The sequence below is a fragment of the Macrotis lagotis genome, chromosome 8 (assembly GCF_037893015.1).
Source record: "Macrotis lagotis isolate mMagLag1 chromosome 8, bilby.v1.9.chrom.fasta, whole genome shotgun sequence".
Lineage (NCBI taxonomy): Eukaryota > Metazoa > Chordata > Mammalia > Peramelemorphia > Peramelidae > Macrotis > Macrotis lagotis.
This window is the reverse complement of record NC_133665.1, coordinates 165,669,841-165,693,168: the sequence shown is the minus strand read 5'-3', so window position 1 is coordinate 165,693,168 and position 23,328 is coordinate 165,669,841. Positions and strand designations below refer to the sequence as shown.

Genomic DNA, 23,328 nt, shown 5'->3' with positions numbered 1-23,328 from the left:
GATATTAGTAAATCACATCCTAAGTCCCCATCCTGTGCCTATATAATTGCATACTCAAAGTGATTACCAAGTTCAGTGCAACTTACATCTTCTTCAAATGAATTATTTTCTACTCTTATCATATTTAAACTGGTAATCTTCTTTAAAAAATAAAATTCTGCATTTATGTTTACTGTCATCTTATTTGATTCAAATTAATATTCTAACTTTCTATGTTCTTTTTAAATTCTGACACCACATCCAACGCATTAGGTTTCCCTTCCAATTTTGTGCCATCTCCTGATAGTCCTCAGCCTTAAGCACCATAAAATTAATTAAGATAATGAATTTCACATACATGATCTGACTTGAACACCATAGAACAAAGAAATTAGAGCCTAATTATGAATATGATCACTTAGATTGATTTCATCTGATGTTAAATCTTGGATTTAGAGTCTTCAAAAGTCCACCAAATGAGAGGGTTGTTTGTGAACTAGTCATACTTCCAGTTAGTTAAGAAAAAGCACCCAAAACAGAAAAATTAGAGCAACAAAGATAACCCTATGATATTCTTTAAGTAATTCTCAATAATATCTTCATTTCAAGATTGAAAGTGATAGCATCCATTAGGTCATACAAGTTTGAATTATTTCAGCTTCCTTAGGCTGTCAATGGTCAATTTTGAGGGCGACTGAGTTGGATGTAAGAATGTCACTCACAATTTCACAACTGAGTTATCAGGGGAAAAAAATAGCCACCGCACTTGGAAATGTCAAGCACAACCCACTAAATGTCAAATACAATTGAATTGTGAACACAAGTTTACGGGCATGCAAGAGGAAAGTATGGGCAAGACCCTTGGAAAATAAGATCCTTTATGTTTGCTTGAGTTTCTATCTATTGACCAAGTCTTCCAATCAGCAATATGTCGGATGAGAATCAGTGGTAGCTTTTCCTCCAAATGAATCATAGTTTAATGATACAGATGTCTCTCCCACAAAATGGACAAGTACTTTGGTTCAATAGGAAAGAATGCAAAAACATTTGTACCAAAAAACACATTCCTTTACTATTTTCTGAATATGTAACTTCAAAGACACAACCATAAGGCACAAAATTAAAATGTTTGACTTCCAAGAGCAAGGAATGGATAGGGAATGCCTTTTTTTTATTTTTAAACAACAATCAATGAAGCAATTTGTTAGATATTGTTTTTCTGAAGAAAAAGAAAAACAAAATATCCTTAGGTCTCAAAGAGCTTACACTACATCAATTTAAACAAGTTGTAGCAGGTGGATTAAGAGTCTTGAGTACTTGGATTTGAAACCAGGCTCTGTCACATTCTTCCAATATTAACTTGGTTACAACACTTTACCTGGGGTCCTTGGTTTCCTCATTTGTGCAAAAGAATGATTGAATTAGATAACCTCAGAATTTATACATGTTTGCAAATATGCACATATGGAGAAGAGAGGAAGGGGGGCAGTTAGGGTGCCACCATCAGGAAGAAACAAGTTCAAATGTCATTACTATTTTACATTAGAGGAAACTGGGATTTCAGTGAGGAGAAATTACTTGTCTTAGATCATGCAGCTAAATAATTGATGAAATTGATATGTAAATGGAGGTTTTTTGATTGCATCTTCAGTTACGTTCATTTTTTTTTTTTAGAAATTATGTGCTTGACTCTGCGCATGTTAACTGTACAGGTAAGGTAAAGATAGCTTTCAGCTTTGTGCAATTAATAATTACTCCCCAGGCTCTACCGGACTCCAAAACATTTGTTTAATACTGATGAATCCTGTGTGGTTGGTAACAGGATTAGGCATTTGTGATAAAGCAAAAGTCCAATAAAAATAATTGTTGAATGATTGATTGATTGATGATGCAGGAAGCTGATGGAAACTAATGAAGAAAGGAATCATAGCATGAGACTATGACAAGAGGCAGAGAGCAATACAACCATGTAGAAACCAGGAGAGTGTGGATTACTGCCAAAGGGGATTTTTCTAATAACAGATTCCTGAGGCAGTGGGTTTGTCCCTAAGGTGGAAATTCATTGTGTAGGTTTGATAAAATAAAAAAAAAAATGACTGGGGTTAGGAAGTGTTGAGTTCAAACCTGACCTCAGACACACAAGTGTGACTTTGCAAAAATCACTGGACAAATTACTGAAACATTCTTTGCCTCAGTTTCCTCAACTGTAAAATGAGGGTAATAATGGCACCTTCCTCATAGGGTTGTTGTAAGGATCTAATGAGATATTTGTAAAACTTTTAACACAGTTCCTGATATAGAGAAGGGTGCTTCAGAAATATTTTTTTCATTTTTTTCCCTCTTGGTATGACCTTAGGCAATAAGGTGGCATAAATGAATAGACTACTGAACTTGGACCCAAATCTTGCCTTAACTGCTTACTAGTTTTAATGGCTTAGTAAGATATCAATCTTCTCTAAGCCTCAATTTCCTCAGTTGCAAAAAAGGGAATACTCATAGCTTCTATATAGCAGGATCAAATAAAATATTATATGTAAAGTCCTTTTAAATCTTAAAAAAAGCCATTATCATTGGTAGCAGTCCATTGTAGTAGTGCTCATTTCTCTAATGCTTCCAGGTGACATGGTACCAGTCCCTCCAGGGCTTTTTCATAGCAGGTTATCAGCCACCTAGGGATGATGATAACAGAACCCTGAAGGAGAGTTCATTTGAATGGAATTGTAGTTCCCATACAAGAAAACAGCTACTTGGGAGAGAAGTCACAAGAGTTTGGACAAGGCCTTGATTGCTCTCTTATAATCCTGGTTCAGTGTCTCTGCCATCCATCATATCATAAGCTTACTCATCCCAGCTCCTAACCTTGATACATGCTCTGCACTTTGCCTAGAATACCTTCCCTTCTCCCTTTCAAGTTCCTTTTATTCTTCAAATCTTCCTCAATGAACTTGGAGCCAGGGGGACTATGATGAAATCCCAACTCTGACACATATTAGCTTTTTATTTTTAGGTTTTATTTTTTGCAAGGCAAATGGGGTTAAGTGGCTTGCCCAAGGCTACACAGCTAGGTCATTATTAAGTATCTGAGGTCACATTTGAACTCAGGTTCTCATGACTCTAGGGCTGGTGCTCTCTCCACTGTGCCACCTAGCTGTCTGACACATATTAGCTTTATGACCATTTGTGGCAAGTCATTTGCCATCATTGAACCTAAATTTCTTCATCTGGGAATGGAAACGATGCCTGTACTACTTATGTCAATGAGTTATAAGAAAAATGTTTAGTCAAGTGTTATTTAGATGAGAATTATTATTAACATCAATATTCACATGTCTCTGACAAATAATTTAGTTCACACCAATCTCTGACCATCAGTTAGGTACTTGTTTCCTAATTTTCGACATCATCATTTTGTAGTTAGACTGTAAGAACAATGGGGACAAATGATTTTTTCCCTACAGTCATATCCATAAGAACCTAGAACAATGCTGGACATATACATATAGCAAGGACAGAATTGAAAGAAATTGTGTTTTTGTCATTAAATTGGCAGATTGCAAAAGATTTTTAAAAGAAATATGATTTTTGGTACAAAAAATAAATGCTAATCCAAAATGTCCATTAGTTATTTAAATTACCAAATTATATTAATTTCCCATGTTCCAAATTAATTAATCCACTAGAGAAAGGCAATTGTGCCTTATCTCCTAATAATAATGACGATGGCAGAGGAAGAGTGCTTAATAATACCATTTTTAAAAACCTATTTAAATATTATAGGTTTGTTCTCAAATTGTCATTGACAAAGACCTAATTTGAAAAGGCCAAGGTTTCCAACTCATCCAGGGCCATCTCTAGTCATCTCATCCATATCTGGAGGCTGGACCCAGATGACTCTGGAAGAGAATGTGATGTTGATGACTTTAGCCAGCCTTTCCTCACTTAAATCCAATTCACTTTCATGTTTTGGCATCAGTGCCTTGATATCATAGTCTTCTTTGAGAACAAAAGACAAAACATCATCATCACCAATCATGTAAACATTATGATCTATTACATCAATCAAATCAATCAGCTTTGTTAAGTGCTTTCTATAATAAGAAGAAAAGAAATGTTTATCTTCATCATACTGGCACAGTGGATAGAGCACTGGCCTTGGATTCTGGAGGACAGGAATTTGATTCCAGCCTCAGACACTTACCACTTACTAGCTGCGTTACCTTGGGCAAGTCATTTAACTCTGACTGCCTCACATCCAGGGCCATCCCCAGTTGTCCTGGTTCCCATCTGGCCACTGGACCCAGATGGGTCTGGAGGAGAAAGTGAGGCTGGTGACTGAGCACAGCTCCCCCCCACTCAAATCCAATTCGTGGGCTTGCCATGGCATCACCTCCCTGCTGTCATGGTTTTCTTCAAACATTATTAGTTTCCCAATCAAATGATTCTAAAACCCTAGGCATTTCTCTAGGTCTGATTGTGTCAAACAGTTCAAGATCAACCAAATTAATCAACAGAAACTGATGAATTTACTATCAATGTTATCAGAAATAAAGTGTAACCATTGTGACTATATTACTATACCATACCTCCGATTTCAGGATACCACGGAAGCCTAAATTTTTCGCCATCTGCTGTGCCTGGCTATCCTTTAGTCCTTCAAATATATCAATTTCCTCCTATTAGAATGGAATGAATAAACAGAATTAAGTCATTCAGTTGGAAAGATTTACAACTTCAAAAGAAAAAGCACTCAGTATATATTTGCAAATTAGTAATTAAAGCCTGGCCATTTGCCACAATTCTCTGAGTGGTGCTATTGGAGTTGCCTATAGGGTATGTTTTAATTACCATACCATGGATGAAACAGTCCTTCCAAAAACTATATAATTCTTCAGGGTAGCATGCTGACAAGACACTATGACACCCGTTTTCACTTTTAATTACCATACAGATGGCATTGACGAATATTTAGTCAGTTAATTTTTATGACATATCTTGGAAAGCTTCCAAAGCATAGTTCTCCTGCCCAATGTTGCTGCTAAGTTTAGCACTTCTCCTACATAGGTTAAACATTACTTTAATATTTAAACATAATTATTATCATCATCATGGACTGTTAATATGATCCTAGATTTATAATATGCTATTCTTCCAAAGAACCTAAGCCACCTTTCTCATCCATTATTCTACTCACTCCTATAGCAAATGAGCAGCTTAAATTGTGTTCTCCGATTCACTGCAAAGGTATTATGGATAAGTCCGCTTATTAAGTCTTTATTTTCTTTTCTGAGATTGTTAGGCTCAATGGGAAATATTTGTGAAAATATTTTTGCCTCGAGTCTAACAGATCTGATCATGAGAGGCTTCAAATGAAAAGGAAAGAAGGGATAAGGCGGGAGGGGGGACTGCCTCTTGCATCCATCAACCTAAGTTCCATAACAAAGAGAAGCTACAGCAAAAGGAGAAAAATACCACTAGAAATGTTCAGGCAGACACAGGAATGAGGATTCAAGACAAATCGGTAGTTAACTGGCATAGGAACTAATGTGTTGATCCTGAAATGATGAAGAAGCAAGTTCAAATTTTGCCTCTGCCACAATTTATATGACCCTGGAGAAGTCAACAAACTATCCCAGACTCAATTTCCCCCACTTGTAAAATAGAGAAATAAACGGATCTCTCTCATCTGGTTGTAGTAAGGATCAAATTAGTTCATCTGCATAAATAATTATACAAACTTTAAAGCACTAAATAAACATAATGTAGGAAAAAAGTAGAGATAGAAGAATTCAAGAAAGAGTCCAACAATAAAACCTATCTATATGCACATGCTCAAGGCACAAGGTATGGCTAACAAAGAGGATGAATTAGAAATGCTAATAAAGAAGCAAATTTACCTTTATGAATATCATTGAGAAATGTTACAGGGGAAGTCATATGTGGAAAATGGCTTTGGAAATGGAGCAACTTTCCAGAATGAAAATCCTTTAAAGATGCAAGATTTACAAAGGAAAAAAGAGGTGTGTGTGTGTGTGTAAAAATGATATTGCATATGAAAAAGATCTAATTTTGAGAGATCTAGAAATAAGAAGTGGAATATGATGGAGAATTGGTGAGTAAACATCAATGCTTGGGAAAGAAGAAGCAATATCACCATATGAGTAAACTCTAGGATATCTATAATGGGAAAGTGAATAGATGAAGACTTTTTGAATCAATAACAAGGGAGATAGAGAGGAATGATATAATAATAATGTAGGATCTCCATGATCTGAACATCTACTGGAATACTCTTTTTTAATGCAAAGCAGGAGACCTAACAAATTCGATATTTTTCTTCATGATTATTTCAACATTCAAAGGATCAACATGTTCTGGTAGAAGAACCTACTGCTGATGTGAAATTTTGCTAGACTTTGGGGCTAATCACAGTGATAATTCCACTGTAAAGTCTATGATAGTGGAAGAAATAAAAATCACAGATAGTCTGATGTGAAACATCTAGACTTTGGGAGAGTATATTACAAAAGTTCCAAAATATATAGAAAATTCTATTGCCTGAAATTCCATAGTGAACGTCATCCTTAGGAGGAGAAGTTCTCAAGAATTAAATTCTAAAGATAGAAAGAAATGATTTTAAAGAAGAAAAAAGGTCAGGAAAAGAGCTGGAAGATAAAAAAGGGGGGATGGGAATGTCACCACCCCAAGAAGATGAAACCATCACAATGGCTAGTAATAAAAAAATCACTCTAATTTGACTTCCATTTTATCTGGGAAGGAGAATGATTTCTATTATCAAAGAATGGGGAAAAAAATAATGAACAGAGAATTGAAACCCAAGATAAAACCCAAGAGAACACCTACAGAGGAGTTCAAGTTACCTATCCCAGATGTACCACAACCAAGGGCTATAAAAAAATAGCAAAAGGAATTGTTGAGTTAGGGTCATTCATTTTTAAAGAGAGAGAGAGAGAGAATGCAAGAGGTCTCATGAGAATAGAAAAAGTGGATAATAACCTGATCTATTTAATTATAATAATAATAATGGAAACCTGTGAGCTATAGGCTAATGTGCTTTTCTGTTATTTCTGACAATATCCTGGAACACATTACTAAAGAAGCAGTTGTTGAACATATGGTTGTTGCACATATAAAAAGGAAGGCAAATGATCACAAAGTTTTCCTCTAAAAATCTGACTGTGATATAGCTGTTAAATTGAGAGAGATGCCTGTCAAGAGAAAACAAAATTAGAAGGAAGAGGTAACATGGGTACAATGGTCAGAACTGGAAAAAAAATATTGCAGTAGGTTAGCGTGGCATCCTGAAAAGAGGAAGCTGAAATATAATCAAAATAAATATCAAGTCCTATACCTTGATAGATACAGAGATCAGCAAAGGATCAACCAAGGTCTGTCATGTTCTGGTTTTGAAAAAGAATGAGAAGCATTGTATAGATAAAAAGACAGGGAGCTTGAGAACTGGATGAACAATGTGATGGGATGAACAGCAATTCTTTTTCACTGGAGGGAGATGTCTAGAAGAATGAATACTCACAGACATTCCTTGACCCTGTTCTGTTCAACAGTCTTATCAATGGCTAGAACAAAAGCCCTTATCCAATATATATACAGCACAAAATCAGACAGATAACTGACATGTTGGATGTCAAAACTGGACAGTAAAACAATGCAATGAAGGTCAGATGAAATTTAAAAGACATCTATTGAAGGATTTTTATAGCCCCATTAATTTTAATTTTAAATAAATGGAGATGGCTAGGTGGCGCAGTGGATAGAGCACTGGCCCTGCAGTCAGGAGGACCTGAGTACAAATTCGGCCTCAGACATTTAATAATTACCTAGCTGTGTGGTATTGGGCAAATCACTTAACCCCACTGCCTTACAAAAACTAAAAAAAAAAAAATTGAAAGCAAGGTTAACAAGAGAAGAATGATTACATGAAATGTGGTGCTTTAATGTTAAAAAATATTGTAATGTAATTAATATCGACAAGGTTGAAAAACATTACAAAAAAACCTTGAAAAACCTTTATGAAAAAGATGACAAAAAAAGAGCCAAAAGAGGAGAGAACACAGTGTTCCCTTAAAGAATGGAAATGGATAAAGGAAGAACAATGACGTAATCTTCAAAAGAATGAACAAAAAATTCTGATCTTTAAATACGCTGAAATTTGTCCACAATTTTAAAGAAAGTTTTGCAATTTTAAAGTAAATATAATTGGTTTCATTTGATGTCTCACATAGAAAAAATATTTTTTAAAGGAACAGCATCTGGAAATGAAGTGATAAGACCACAATACTGTGCTCATATACTGTAAAATTTATTTTAAGATAATTATGAAACAAATGAAGAAAAGAGGAAGAGAGGGAAGAAGGGAGTGAGGTGGGTAGGGAGGATCATATGTTAATCACCTACTATAGGTTATACTGTATTTAACAAATACAAATATTATCTCATTTGTATTATATAGATACAAATATTATCTCATTCTAACAATATTTATTGACATGCTGTAGAGTTTCCAGGCATAGGTAATCAGAAAGTAGAAAAGTTTTCATATCTTTTCAGATAAGGATACATTGAAGGAATGTAGTATGTTCACCAATTTAGGGTAACACAGTAACTGTAGCAATAAAAAAAAATAATGAAATCGATGTGAAGAAAGTGAGGAAAAAAGAAGTTTGGAAGGATGTCATAGAAAGAGCAAACAACAAATGGATATATTGATATTTAAGTTAATTTAGTGATAGTCATCAGCCAAATAGTGTATAATCAGATGCTGGACTCAAATTATAAAGAAAGCTTATATTTGACAAAAAAAAACTAAGGTCTCTCTATCTCAGACAGGCTTATAAGTCAAGGATTAGTCATGGTCCTGATCCTCCTTTAAATTTGAACCTGATTTATTTCTTCTTTTTTAAATAATATTCATTTTTATCCAATTATGTAAAAACATTTTTTTAAGATTCAGGTTTCTTTAAGTTTTGAGTCCCAAATTCTATCTTTTCTCTCTCTTTTCCTCCCTTCCTGAGAAAGTAGGCAATCTATTATAGGTTATATATGTGCAGTCATGTAAAGCATATGTCCATTTTAGTCATTTTGTAAAGAAAACTCAAAAAAAGAAGGAAAGTTAAAGTATTATGCTTCAGTCTTTTTTTAGACACCATCCATTATTTATCTGTAGGCAGATAGATTATTTATCATGGTCCTTTGAGATTGTCTTGGTTCATTGTGATACTGAAAATATGTAAGTTATTTGCATTGTTCATCAAACAATATTACTGTTACTGTGTAACTTTTCTTCTGGATCTGCTCACATCACTCTGTATCAGTTCATGTAAGTCTTTTCAGGTTTTCTTCAAATCATCCTGTTGGTCATTTTTTTCTAGTACAATAATAGTTCATTGTAATCATATACTACAGTTTCTTTAACCATTTTCCAATTAGTGGAAATTCAGTTTCTAATTCTAGGTCACCACAAACAGATTTGTTAAAAATAGTTTTGTAAAATATCTTTGACATAGAAAGTTAGTAGTGGTATTGCTCAATCAAAGGGTTTACACAATTTTATATCTTTCTGCATGTAGTTCCAAGTTGCTCTCTAGAATGGCTGGATCAGTTCACAATGGTACATCAGTGGTGCATTTGTCCGTCTTCCCACATCCCATCCAACATTTATCAATTTTCTTTTCTGTCATATAAGCTAATCTGATTGGTGTGAGGGAAGTGGCATCTCAGAGTTGTGCTAATTTGCATTTCTTCAATCAATAGTGATTTAGTACATATTTTCATATGAATATGTAGCTTTGATTTCTTTGTTTGACAACTGCCTGTTTTTATCATTTGCTCATTTGTTAATTAGGAATTGACTCTTTTTTTAAGTTTTTTTTTTGCAAGGCAAGGCAAATGGGGTTAAGTGGCTTGCCCAAGGTTACACAGCTAAGTAACTATTAAGTGTCTGAGGTCGGATTTGAACTCAGGTCCTCCTGACTCCAGGGCCAGTGCTTTATCTACTGCACCACCTAGCTACCCCAGGAATTGACTTCTGATAAATTTGACTCAGTTTTCTATAATTTGAGAAATGAGACTTTTATTTGGAAGAAAAATTCCCCCAGTTTTCTGCTTTCCTTCTAAACTTGGGCTATATAGTTTTGACTTTTGCCAAAAAGAAAACTTTTTAATTTCATCTAATCACAATTACCATTTTACATTATATAATGCATTCTCTGTCTTATTTGGTCCTAATTTCTTCACTATTTCATCCTCTCCTATGTCTAAATCATGTACCCATTTTAACCTTATCTTGGTATGGAGTGTGAGATTTTGGTCTGTACCTAGTTTCCATCATACTGATTTCCAAATTTCCCAGTGATTTTTGTCATATAGTGAGTTCTTGTCCACAAATTTTAGGTCTTCGGGAATATAAAGTTCTTAATTACTATGATCCTTTTCTGAGTCTTATCCTATTAACCTCCCACTCTATTTTTGCCAGTATAAGATAGTTCTGATGATTTTATAATGCAGTTTGAAATCTAGAAGAGATAGAATCTCCTTTCTTCACCTTATTTCCATTAATTTTCCTTGATATTCTTGATTTTTTGTTCTTCCAGATAAATTTTGATATTTTTATAGCTCTATTCAATATTAATTTGGTAGTTTGTTTAGTATGAGACTGAGTAGATTAATTTAGGTAGAATTTTCATTTTTTATCATATTAGCTTAGCCTACCCATGAGCAATTAATACTTTTCCAATTGTTATATGTGTGAAAAGTTTTATAATTGTGTTTGCATAATTCCTGAATTTGTGCTGGCAGGCAGATGCCCATGTATTTTATATTGTCTAAAATTTTTTAAATGGAATTTTTCCTTTTGTTGCTGAAATTCTTTGGTAATATATAGAAATAGGGAAGATTTATGTGCATTTATTTTAACTCATTTTTCAGTTGATTATCACCATATCATCTGCAAAGACGGATGGTTTTATAGCTTCTACTTGTTTTATTACTGAGAAAGTCTAATTGATTCCCTCCTTAACCCACCTGGTGACCATCTTCTTCACCAAACTCACCATAAATAATGCTGAATATAATACTGAGATGCCCATCAGTTTACCTCACTATAGCTCACAGCTCTTGCTCTCAACTGATTGCCTCTTCTAGGAGCCAGGATTACAGACATACTCAACCATGTCCAACAAGAAAAAGTTTTCAATGAGAAAAAAACATATGTTTTCCCATAAAACCTGATTTCAAGTCTTGCTTCTGACATAGCTTAGGTGACCCTGGATAAGTCATTTGACTTCTCATTGCATTAAGAAACTCCAAGACTCTAAGCTGTAGTCAAGGTGCCAATCTGCATAGGCAATAAGAGTTCTAGTTTCTATCCTTATATTTGAAAAACAATCATTTTCCAATTAGAAAAATTAAGTGTTTCCAAGTAAATTTTATGAGGAATTTGTAAATATGTATGTTATCTAGGTATGTATGTATGTATATACGTCCACATACACACACTTGCTGGGGCTTAAAGTTTAAAAATCCTGAACTCAAGTTGCCTGATGAAAAGGGCATCTTATCGCATTTAATAGGATCCCATGAGATAATGTATGTTAGACATTTGAAAGTCTGACAACACAATATAAATCTGATTGTGTAGTCCTGGAAGCAATAAGAGTAAGAAGAAAGCAGTGCATTTTGAATTGTAGAGAGAGATAACCAACTTAGAGTTTTATAGTAATTTTTGAAAAATGGAAATAGGGACAAAATTTGGATTTTTTTCTAGTGCTAAATACAACTAAGGAAGCCTTTCTCCTACTGGTCAGAATTTCTCCTATAAGTAACAGTTTTATGAAATCATTTGAAGCACTGAGAGGTTATTTGACTGCCTAAAGCCACACAGCCAGAATGATGCAGAGGCAAGAACTGGGTTTTCCTGGTTTCTCTCCACCGAGCCATGATCCTTCCCTGCTATATTAAATATGCCCATGCAAACCAAACAGAGAAAAAGACAGGGAATCAAAAATAGTATAATAGGAGGAGGTGGGAGGTGGTTAAATGGAAATTATTAAAATAAAAAAGCAAGAAGCAGAAAAAGTCATTTCACTTTTTTTTTCATGTCTGTATAAGGCATCTCTAAGATAAAGGAGTCACTGAAGATATATAAGAGAGGTGATATGACAAGCAGACCTGTGTTTTCCTAGTATTTTCCCTAATAGAATCAAAGAAAGAAATTTCCATTAATTTAAATATACCTTAAAAATTAGTTCTGGAGTAGTGGCTGCAACCTCTTCAATGTCAACCCCTCCCTTGGGGCTGCCAACGAGGACTGGACCATTGCAGGATCTGTCCATCAAAATAGCCAAGTAGGTTTCTCTGGAAATATCCAGGGCTTCAGCAACCATCACCTGCCAAATAAACAGAAGAAGATTATTGATTTGGCAATGGATCTCTACCACCCCATTTTTTCCGCACTCATAAAATAGACCTAGACAAATGTGCTTTCTACAAGGTCCAAGACAGTTATATTCTGTGAGTCTCAAAATACAGTTCCTGAAGCTTCTGAGGAACTGAGAAGCTCTATTCTTACAGTGCATAATGCCCATTTTCACCTCCCTAATTGATCCTGTTAACTTGCTAAAGTGACAGTTATTTGGTTTGCCTGAAGGAACCTTCCCACTTTAATCATTTCTTTCTTCCTTCCTTGAGAAACTGTTACTTAAGGGAAAAAGTCCCATCAAGCAGCTGTTATTTTAATTCAAGAGTTTAGCACCAAGGATACATTAGCAGAATCTTTTTTTTCCTCCTATCTGACTGGTAGGAAACCCAGTTAACCTGCCAAATGAAGGATTATTTTATGAAGAGCAGCCTTGATCCGGTTGGCTTTGGCTAGTGCCTACAATGTACTCCCACTTCAACCCCTTATCTCCCCCCACCACAGGATGCTGGCTTTGCATCAAGATGCAATTCAAAGATTACTTTCCACAATGAAGTCTTACTGGACCACCAATACCCCACTACCACTAACGTCCTCCCACCCAAAACAGCACCATATCTGACTCCTTTATTTATATTTAGTCTCTTCGTTTTGATTCATTTATAATTATATATTCTTCTTGTGTCCTCTGGTAGACTATATATTTCTTGAGAATTTGCATTCCCATCAACAAACACAGAGATCTTGAACTATCAGCAAAATTCAAAAAGGAACCAATGGAACTGGGAAAAGTTGGACAAAATAAATAAAAATACATTATTGCCTAAGTAATAGGAATTTGTGGTTTTTAACATGATCCCATGTCTACCTGAGTGTGACATTGCAATGTCAGGTACATACAGTAAGCAGTTGATAAAGGATGGATTGGTTGGTGTATTTTTCTGAAACTTCTTTCAAAATTCAAGAAAGAGGGAAGATCCTAGTAATTAGCAAAGTAGTTACTGTAGTAATTATAAGCCAACAGAATCCTTTGATTTCTCTTCTAAGCTATAAATAAGACAGTAACATCTCATTTTCCTGGGTCAGCTCTCATGTTAGATTAACAAGCGTAACATTTTTCCTAGCAAAATCCCATAATATCTTAGATAGTTTAAGTGGTATAAAATGAATTCCATAATTAATGAACATATGTAGTGGGCAGAAGACCAATCTCTGAGCCAGAAAGACCTCATTCTCAATTCTAACTCAGTATCATGTGAAATTGGGCATTACTCTATCATTCTTTGCCTCTATCAGGTGGAAATAATAACTGCAGGAGCTACGTTTTAAGGTTGTTGTAAGGCTCAAATGAGATTATGTCTGTGATGTGCTTTGCAGGTTTTAAAGGTTATATAAATTTCAGTTATGATTATCGGAACATAGGATCATAGATTTTAATCGGAAATGGACATCAGAGGTCATTGAATAAACTTCATTTTATAGATAAAAGGAACTAGACCCTTATTTACTTAATAAATAATAATGCCTGTTGTCAATAATGATGATGATAATGATGATGATGATGATGATGATGATGATGATGATGATGATAATAAAAGTAATACCATAAATGCCTGCTGATCTGACCTAGGGAGGTCATGTCATTTGCTCAAGGCCATGCATGGAATGAGTCAGAGGGGGACTTTGTAATCATGGCCTCTGACATTAGATTCACTATTCTTTCCACTGTCCAAATCTGCTTCCTCAAATTAGCAAGGATATTTTTAAGGCTATGATTATTCATCCCATAAATAGTAGAGGTGATATCTTCAGAAGAAGGAATTTTAATATGCAAAATCCTTTATTCACATAGATCTGAGTGGGTCTATGATTGAGGAGGATAGGTTTTGATTTAGAAGGAAGACCAGAAGCCATCTGACATTATTCTGTTTTGTACAAAGAGGTAAACAGAGGTTCTCAAAAGAGGTGCCTCTAGAGGAACACAGCTAGAGCTGCCAGAAGTTGTTTATTTGTCGAGGATCATAGGGTTCTAGAACATAGCTTAATATGTTAATGCCCTTGTTATCTAGTGATTAAACTGAAGCCCAAGAAAGTAAAGTGGCTTTGCCCTATCTGTGCCATCTTCAACATGGAGAATACCCTTGTGGAATCCCCATCTATTACACAGGCAATAAGTGTCAGAGGCAGGATTTTAATATAGGTCCCATGATTCTATATTCAATGGTCCAGGCTAGATAATAAATTTCAGATGGAAAATTTGAACCCAAGACTTTCTGACTTCAAATCTGACTTATGCATGAATTCTGTGATTATATCTGTGGAAAGAGATCCTTCCCAGTATAGTGAACCATTCAACCAAGAGATCTGGGGAGACATGAGGCCTAAAAATTTAAGGTGATTTGTTGACAATGAACATCTGTTCTAAGTGAGTGGCAGGCTCCCAATTTGAGTCCAAAGTCTTCCTTGGTCCTACCTGCCCAACTTCCTATGCTTCCTTTCTTCTAGTTGTTCATTGCCAACTGAATTCTGCCCTCCTCCACTCTACACCCAAATGCCTAATGCTGGCATGGAAGTAATCCTGGGATCCTACAGTCCATGCTAACAGAGGAAAGCAAACTAGAAGGCTTCCGCTCCAGGCCTGCCAACAGACCTGCACACCCGCTATTCAGTAAGTTCAAAGAGGCTTAGGAGCTTTGAGGAACCCAGAGCCGAAGACACATTGAGTTAGCCATTGTGATGCAGCATGGTGGAGGGGCAGGACATTGAATGGAGCATCACTCAAAGTGGCTCCTTTTTTCCAATTACCACCGGGAGTAACCAGGTGGTGCATTAGATAGGGTGCCAGGCCTGACCTGAGTTCAAATCTGCCCTCACACACTTGCTAGCTGTGTGCTGAGAAAGTCATTTAAGTTCTGCGTGTCTCCTTTGTAAAATGGGGATGATAACAGCAAGCTCCTAGGGTTGTTGGGAGGACCACAGGCTGTAATATTTGTAAAGTCCACAGAACAAACCTGACTCATAGTAGGCACTAGACAAACGGTAGTGATCAGTGTTTTAACTATGTGTGACTTGTGTCTTGAGCAACTAAGCTTCATTAAAACTCAATTTCCTTCTCTCTAAAATGAGAGTATTCAAGCTGATGACCTTGAATGACCTCTCATGTCCCTTCCTCCTATTATGGTCTGAGGAAGGTCATTCAGTTGTAGTCATGATCACTCATGAAAGCCACCTAGTGGCATCAATCTAATTCAATTCAAGGAGCCTTGCTCTCCTATCAACCTAAGGCAGAGATAATGAGACAGAGACAGACAGGCACACACACAGACAGAGACAGAGACAGAGACAGACAGGCACACACAGAGACAGAGACAGACACACAGACAGACACATAGAGAGAGACAGAGTCCGAGAGAGACAGAGACAGAGAGAGAGAGAGAGACAGAGACAGAGACGGAGACCGAGAGAGACAGAGACAGAGACAGAGAGAGACAGAGACAGAGAGAGACAGAGACAGAGAGAGAGAGAGACAGAGACAGAGAGAGAGAGAGACAGAGACAGAGAGAGACGGAGACAGAGAGAGACAGAGACAGAGTTAGACAGAGACAGAGAGAGACAGACACCGAAAGCCAGAGAGACAGAGACAGAGAAAGAGAGAGGAGGGGGGAAGAGAAATCTAATTCATCAAACTGATTATATGAATTATTGGGTTATTTTCCTCTTTGAAGAAAAAAATGGCCACAAATCTAAATTCTTGAAACAGAAATGTTCAATCAGGTCCCAATCTCTAGTAACCCCCGTTGCAAATAGCAGCCCTTTAATCCATATTGGTGGATCAGTCAATTTGTTGACCGGCCTAAGACCAAAATAGACCAAGTGACAGTCCTAGTACAGAGCTTTCCCTGAACTCTTTCCTTGTTCCTTGACTCTGGTGCCCATAGAAATCAATGGAATCTATGAAAGGGGGATGTAGCGGTGGCATTTCAGGAGCATGAGTCCAGGCAAAATGAAAATAAAATAAAGGCCTGATGGTAGGCTGATCTCAGGTTTGTTACTGAACAGCACCATGAGCTTTTAAAGGAAACGAAATAGCAGAGCAAGACTAGAGTCCAAAACTGAGAATCCTGAGGCATTTCAAAGCTATGCCACTTTGGAGAGACCACTTGAACCCTCAGTCTAACCCTCAGTCTCATCATTTGTAAAACGGTCATTAGGGCAGTTAGGTGGTGCAATAGTTCGAGTGCTGGGACTAGAGTCGGGAAAATTTATCTTCATTCGTTCGGATACAGTCCAACCACTTACTAGCTGGGTGACCCTGGGCAAGTCACTTGACCCTATTTGCCTCAGTCTTCTAATCTACAATTGATCTGGAAAATGAAGTGACAAAATAATCCATCATCTTTGCCTAGACAACTCAAAAATGGGTCCTGAGGAGCAGAAAAGGACTGGAAAAAATGACTCAATAAATGCAACAAATCATTCTAACAAAACTTATACTAATTATTAAGTAGGATTATTTTGCAGAAATTGTTTTGCAAACTGTAAAGTATAATATAAAGTATAATGATTAGAGAACTGAGCCCCAAGAGGCTTTAGCCTAGGACAACCCTGAGACTATATGACCACTTATAAAATTACTTAATTTCTTAATTACCAAATAACCCTAAACTTGCCAATTCTAAACAGTGGCCTTGGTAAAAGAAGACTCTCCACTGGGAAATCTCTATGCCAAAGAATTGATAAAGGATTATTCCTCACTAGGAATCCTTTAAGCTATATTTGACCATTTTAAATTAAAAAGTGTGATATAAATATGAGCTTTGACCCAGAGAGGAGAGATTTGTTTAGTGTATATACCACAACATGAATTGTTAAATTAAAAAAATGTCCTCCAAAATGCCATCCTTTCTAGTAAAGAGATTGTGAAAGAATTTTTGAAAACGTATAGAGACTTTGCCAACTTATACTGATGTAGGGGCATTGCTATCAGGATTTTCTCCACCAATGAAATCCCAGGTATAGTCCTTCTGTCCCCTAAAAGGAGGCCAGGCCAGTGGATTGATAGAATGGTTAAAAGTAAGGCCAAGTTCACAAAAGAACAACTTTAAAACTGTCAACTGAATATCCCTGCCAGGGAGAGGATGCAAGAAGTGATGACAAGTGGCTTTCTTGGTTTGTTCCATCCACTGCTTAACCCAGGCTGTGCATCCTTAGACTGATGGGACTAATGAGGCATCATTATTACAACTTCCTTCCAGTGAGGTGTTCTCTTTCTGGGCCAGTGCCAAGTCAGTCTCATATTACATTACTCAACAGTTGGTGATTTTTAGGCCATGTCAAGAACCTTCTACAACACTGTCTATGAAAATTGAAAATAAAAAGCAACAAAACTTCTGTCTCCAAGTACCATAGATGAGGTCAGATCTTTATTCTGGGAAGACCCATGGAAAGAAGAGGCCTCCATCTCAAAAATGACTAGAGGAAAAAAAAAACAAACACCATTTCAACATTAGGGACTGTAACTTCTAAAACAAAGGGGGGACATTTTTTTTCTTATTTGGACACTTAGTTGGATATTTATAATATCATTCCAGGACCATATAAAATTATCAGCTTAAAATTTAGCCTGCTATATTTGGTCAAACATTTAATTTATTCACCCCTAAAAAAGCTCCTAGATTTATTGAATTTTAAGTTCCTCCTGCACTTGCCTTGAACATGTCAGACCATATCTCTGCTCTCAAGTATCTTTAGTTGTGACTGGAGAATATGCTTTTCACTGTATTGAATTCTAAATTTTAAGGGGCAGCTAGTTGGTTCAGTAGATAAAGTACTGGGCCTGGAGTCATGAACCTAACATTTTTCCTAGCTGTGTGATCCTGGACAAGACTCTTAACCTCTGCCTCAGTTTCCCCAACTATAAAATGGAGATTTAAAAAATACCTACCTCAAAGAAGTTGTGTTGTGAAAATCAAATAGATAATATTTATAAAGCCCTTATCAGAGTTCCTAGTATAACAGTAGGCATTTGCTAAATAATTGTTTTGGGGGCAGCTAGGTAGAGCAGTGAATGGAGCACTGGCCTTGGAGTCAGGAGTACCTGGGTTCAAATCTGACCTCAGACACTTAATAATTACCTAGCTGTGTGGCCCTGGGCAAGCCACTTAACCCCATTGCCTTGAAAAAAATCTAAAAATCTAAAAAAATCTAAAAAAAAAGATAATTTTTTTTCTTCTTCCAAGGAGAAGTATGACATGATAAAATTTAATACCTCTCCTCTCATACTTTAGTTTATTTGATACTCAATCATAGACATTTCCAATTTGCTGAAACAGTTTGCTCTTCTCAGGTCCTACTGAGAAACATCACCGATAAAGGGTGTGCTGCATGGGAAGTGAAGAAGTTGAATATGATTCTCTCTGTGCCACTTACTGGCTATGTCACCTTAACCAATTGCTTGACCTTTCTCAGACTCAGTTTCCTTATCTGCAAAATGGTAGATGTAATCCGCACTATTGGTACTAATACTTCCCTAGGCTAAATTCAAATGAGAAAAGGTATTGTGAAGGCCTTTGCAAATATTATATTCATATATAAATGTCCAGTTCTTGGTATCCTTGTAATGTATTTTGTTATAATCATTGACTGAGGTTTGTGCTTGGAAGGCATCTCAGCCAGGCGATAAGGATAGGGAGTTGACCTTACAATCCTGAAAACAGGTTCACCTCTTTCCTTTCACACAATAATGCTGTGTGATCTTGGGCAAGTTATTTAACCTCAGGTTTCTAGATTTTTTTTCTAACATTACAAGTTGAAAAAGTATAATTGATCTGTTTCTTCATATTGAAGCTACTTATACCTAAAAATAACAAGGCTGGAATAAATTTAATAAACTATTATGCTATTTACTATTTGAATTTTAAAAGTGCTTTTCTCATGAAAGATTTTAAATTTGAACTTCCCATTTTTATATAAGGATCCATTGTTTCATTAGTCTCAGTAAAAAGTCTCCCTTTTCAGCCATAATTTGTAAAAGGCATTGGTTACTTGGAAAGAGATCAAAGATGGAAAAACAGGATGGATTATGGGATAATTGATTTAGAGTGGAAAAAGCTGTTATAAGCCATCAACTCTTTACAGAGAAGGAAACCGAGACCCAGAGAAAGGAGACTTATGCAAGATAAAACACACTATGTGTGTGTGAGGCAAGATTTGAACCAGATTTTTCTGACTTCAATATTCTAACCATTATATTAATTTGCCTTTGGTGGTGATTCTGGAGTCCATGTTGTAAGAGAATCACTTAAAGAAACTAGATATATTGGAGGACATATTAGCTGATCCAAGTATTTGGAAGTCTCCCATGAAGAACAGGAATTAAGTCTTCTCTTTCTCATTTTAGTGGGAAGAACCAGAAGCAATGGAAACTTGTCAAGATGCAAATTAAGTCTCAATGTGGTGGGAGATTTCTGAAATGTAAGAGCAATCCCAAAAGAGAATGGCTGCCTCCAAAGGTAGCAAATCCCAGATCATGAGAGTTCGTCAAAGACTGGATGACCACTTGTACCAGCTGCATGTTCAAAGGGATTGCTTTTTCAGGCCAGATTGAAGGAGACTCCTGTGAAGGTGCCATGTAACTCTACAATTCTTGCATTCCTTGTGGCTTTCATTCTCACCTTTTCATGGAAAATAATATAGTAATCTAGTATATTAGTATATTAGACCCACATCTCCCACCCTACACCAAATTAAGGTCAAACTGGGTAAAATTTGGACATAAAGGACGATACCATAGAAAAATTAACAGACCAAGAAATACTCTATCCAACTATGAAAAGGGGACAAATTTAGGACTAAACAAAAAATAGAGTACATTATAAACTGCAACGTGAATGATTTTGGCTGTATTAAAAGGTTTTTACGCTAATAAAATTAATGCTGTCAAAACTAGAAGGAAAGCAGAAAGTTGGGATATGATATTTACAACTAGGAGTTCAGTTAAAGGTCTTATTTCTAAAATGAATAGAAAATTGCATCAAACTTATAAGGTTATGGTGCATCTAGGTGATGCAATGGATAGAGCACTGGCCCTAGAGTCAGGAGGACCTGAGTTCAAATCCAGCCTCAGACACGTAATAATTACTTAGCTGTGTGACCTTGGGCAAATCACGTAACCCCACTGCCTTGCAAAATAAATTTTTTGTAAGCTTACGAGTCATTCACCAATTGATAAATTGGAGTCATAGAATAGGAATAAACAGTTTTTGAAATAAATTAAAGTTATATATCATCATATGAAAAAATGCTCCAAATCATCATTGTTTAGAGAAATTCAAATTGAAATAACTATGAGGTATTTAGTACCTCACACCTGTCAGCTTGGCTAAGATGTTGGAAAGGTTGTGGGGGGATTGGGATACTGTTGCATTGCTGTTAGAGTTGTGAATGAATTCAACCATTCTGGAGAACAATATGGAACTATACTCAAAGAGCAATACAACTTTTCAATCCCTTTTGAGCCAGAAATTCCAATTCTAGGCCAATGTCTAGAAGAAATCATAAAAAATGGGAAAAGTTCCACATATTCCAAAATTTTCAAAGCAGCTCTTTTTGTAGTAGCCAAGAATTGAAAATTGAGGGGATAACCATCATTTGGGGAATAGCTAAACAAGTTATGGTACACAAATACTATGGAATATTATTGTTCTATAAGGAATTGTGGGACTCTAGAGAAGCACAGAATGCGTTACAGGATGATGCTGAGCAAAGGGAGTAGAAGCAAGAGAACAATGTACACATCAGCAACATTGTGAGATCAACCTTGATGGAAGCAGCTCCTCTCAGAAGGTCAGAGAGCTAGGACAACCCTATTACACCAGCTATAAACAATGCTATCCCCATCCAAAGGAAGAAAAATAAAACAGCAAAAAACAAATAAAAAACCCTTCAGAATCTGATGAACACTTTATAAAATTATCTCTCATGTATCTCTTTCCCTTAATCTTAATTCCTTATAGCAACAATGACTAATCTGTAAACATTTTATACAATGCCAACCTGAATGTTCACTGCTGAGGGGAGGGGGATAGGAGAGGGTGGAAGGAAATTTTGCAACTTAAAAAATATACATATACATATGGATGAATGTTGGGGAAAAAAAAGAAAATTATATGCACAAAAAATCCATACTACCTTGGTGACTTTCACACCATCCTTTGGTGTTTGCTTTGTTGCCAGATTATAGCCAATCATCTGTTTAGCCAGCTGTCCGACAACTTTAGGACTAAGAGAAGAAAAAAATGATATTAATAACAGATCTGTGATTTTCTAATTTCAAGAGTACAGGGCTACATTTCTCCCTCCCCAATAAATTAATCATAGTGAATTTATTGATCTCATGCTCTCTGGGCAGGAATAAAAGCACAAAGAAGCAAACAACAAATGAATGAATGAACAGAGAGATGACAAAGTAAATGGACAGAGAAACAAATAAGCATGCAAATCAAAATATTACCCTTAAAAGTTCAAAATCTCACTGAGGCCACAAAAACTTATGCATTTAAAAACTAGGAATAAGAATTATTGCCAAGACTACAATGTGGAAGAATGATGAGCTTACTCTAAACTGAAGTATCAAAAAGACCAAGGAAAGATGTCATTATTTCAAGAAGGAAAATAGAATGGACAGGAGGACAGAAAGAGCCAGGGACACATAGAAGACAATAAGAGAACTGAGGTGGCCATAAGAGCTCAGACCACATTGGGATGCAGTAAGAGTTATGGCTGAATAGGTAGAGTACAGTCAGATTATGTAGTGTCAGATTCCTTGTGTTAGTAGAAGTAAGGCCTTGAGATCATCACTGGAATGTCATTGTAGGTTTTTGAATAGGGAGAGAGCTATTCATGCAAGGAAGAAAGACATTTGGGAAATGTTAAAGGCAGAGGATATAAGCCATAACAGGACAGTCATTGCCATAGAAGAGCAAACTATCTTCCTCTGGGCAACCACCCCTACTCTTTCATACCCATCCACATAAGCCCCATCTTATCTGTCAAAAGAAATGAGTGAAATCAAGTTATATTCCTCCCTAAGTTCATCATTTTAGAGTTTTAAGACCTTAGCTTCAACTCCTAAATTTTACAGATGGAAAAATTGAGATCCAGATAGGATAGAACTTGCCTAAGGGTCACATGAGATTCCAAAGCAGATGGCTTGTTGGAAACCAAAATAAGAAGAGATATATTATGTATCCTCCACAACTACAGGAGGGTTTTGCTTGGTTTTTTCCTCCCCCCACCACTTGACCCTCAATGCCCTCCTTCTCTTTACCCATTTCCTAGACAAAGACATTTCTGAATAATAAACAAAAATATAAAATTCCCAAACTTACTCTTTGGGTTAAATGAACTCCTCCTTTTAATCCACTATTGAAAGTGCCTTTTTCCTCTCCCTCCAGCTAATATTTGAGCCTTTAAAACAATTTCTTTTGCATCTGTTAAAATAAAAAGTAGGATTAGGGTAAGGAAAATGATGCATGGGGAGAAAAGCAGCAGGAAATAATTTCCAAAAATACCTCATAAAAATCTCTGTCAGTTTCCCTCAAAATAAAAGAAGTAGAGAGTTTCACAGACATCCTTCTTTGTCTAACAGGTTGGTCCACAAGCCACAGTCAAACAATTTCAACATGTTTATCAGTGTCAGTCTTAACTGAGTGCAGTGAAAAGGGAACATAACACTGACTGCCCTTTTAATTCTTTAGGAGAGTTGTAGAAATCAGAGGTTGTGGAATATATTAGGGACATACAAACATGCCAGGGGAGAGTGTGTATATGTGTGTGTGTGTGTGTGTGTGTGTGTGTGTGTGTATTTGCATGTGCCCATGCACACGACTTGGTGCTTC

General features: G+C 36.2%; 2 protein-coding genes across 2 annotated transcripts in view; both read right to left on the bottom strand.

Moving 5' to 3' along the window:
* The window catches only part of SUCLG2 (succinate-CoA ligase GDP-forming subunit beta), a 412,323-nt gene that overhangs the window by 231,147 nt on the left and 157,848 nt on the right, over positions 1–23,328 (bottom strand). The gene's annotated exons all lie outside the window — the stretch shown is intronic.
* Positions 1,537–21,740, bottom strand: LOC141496323 (succinate--CoA ligase [GDP-forming] subunit beta, mitochondrial-like). The gene is made up of 3 exons (XM_074198778.1): positions 21,620–21,740; positions 12,249–12,401; positions 1,537–4,652 (listed from the first exon to the last, which is right to left on the bottom strand). Exons 1-3 carry the CDS (start codon positions 21,677–21,679, stop codon positions 4,518–4,520), a joined length of 348 nt encoding a protein of 115 aa, XP_074054879.1. The 5' UTR covers positions 21,680–21,740; the 3' UTR covers positions 1,537–4,517.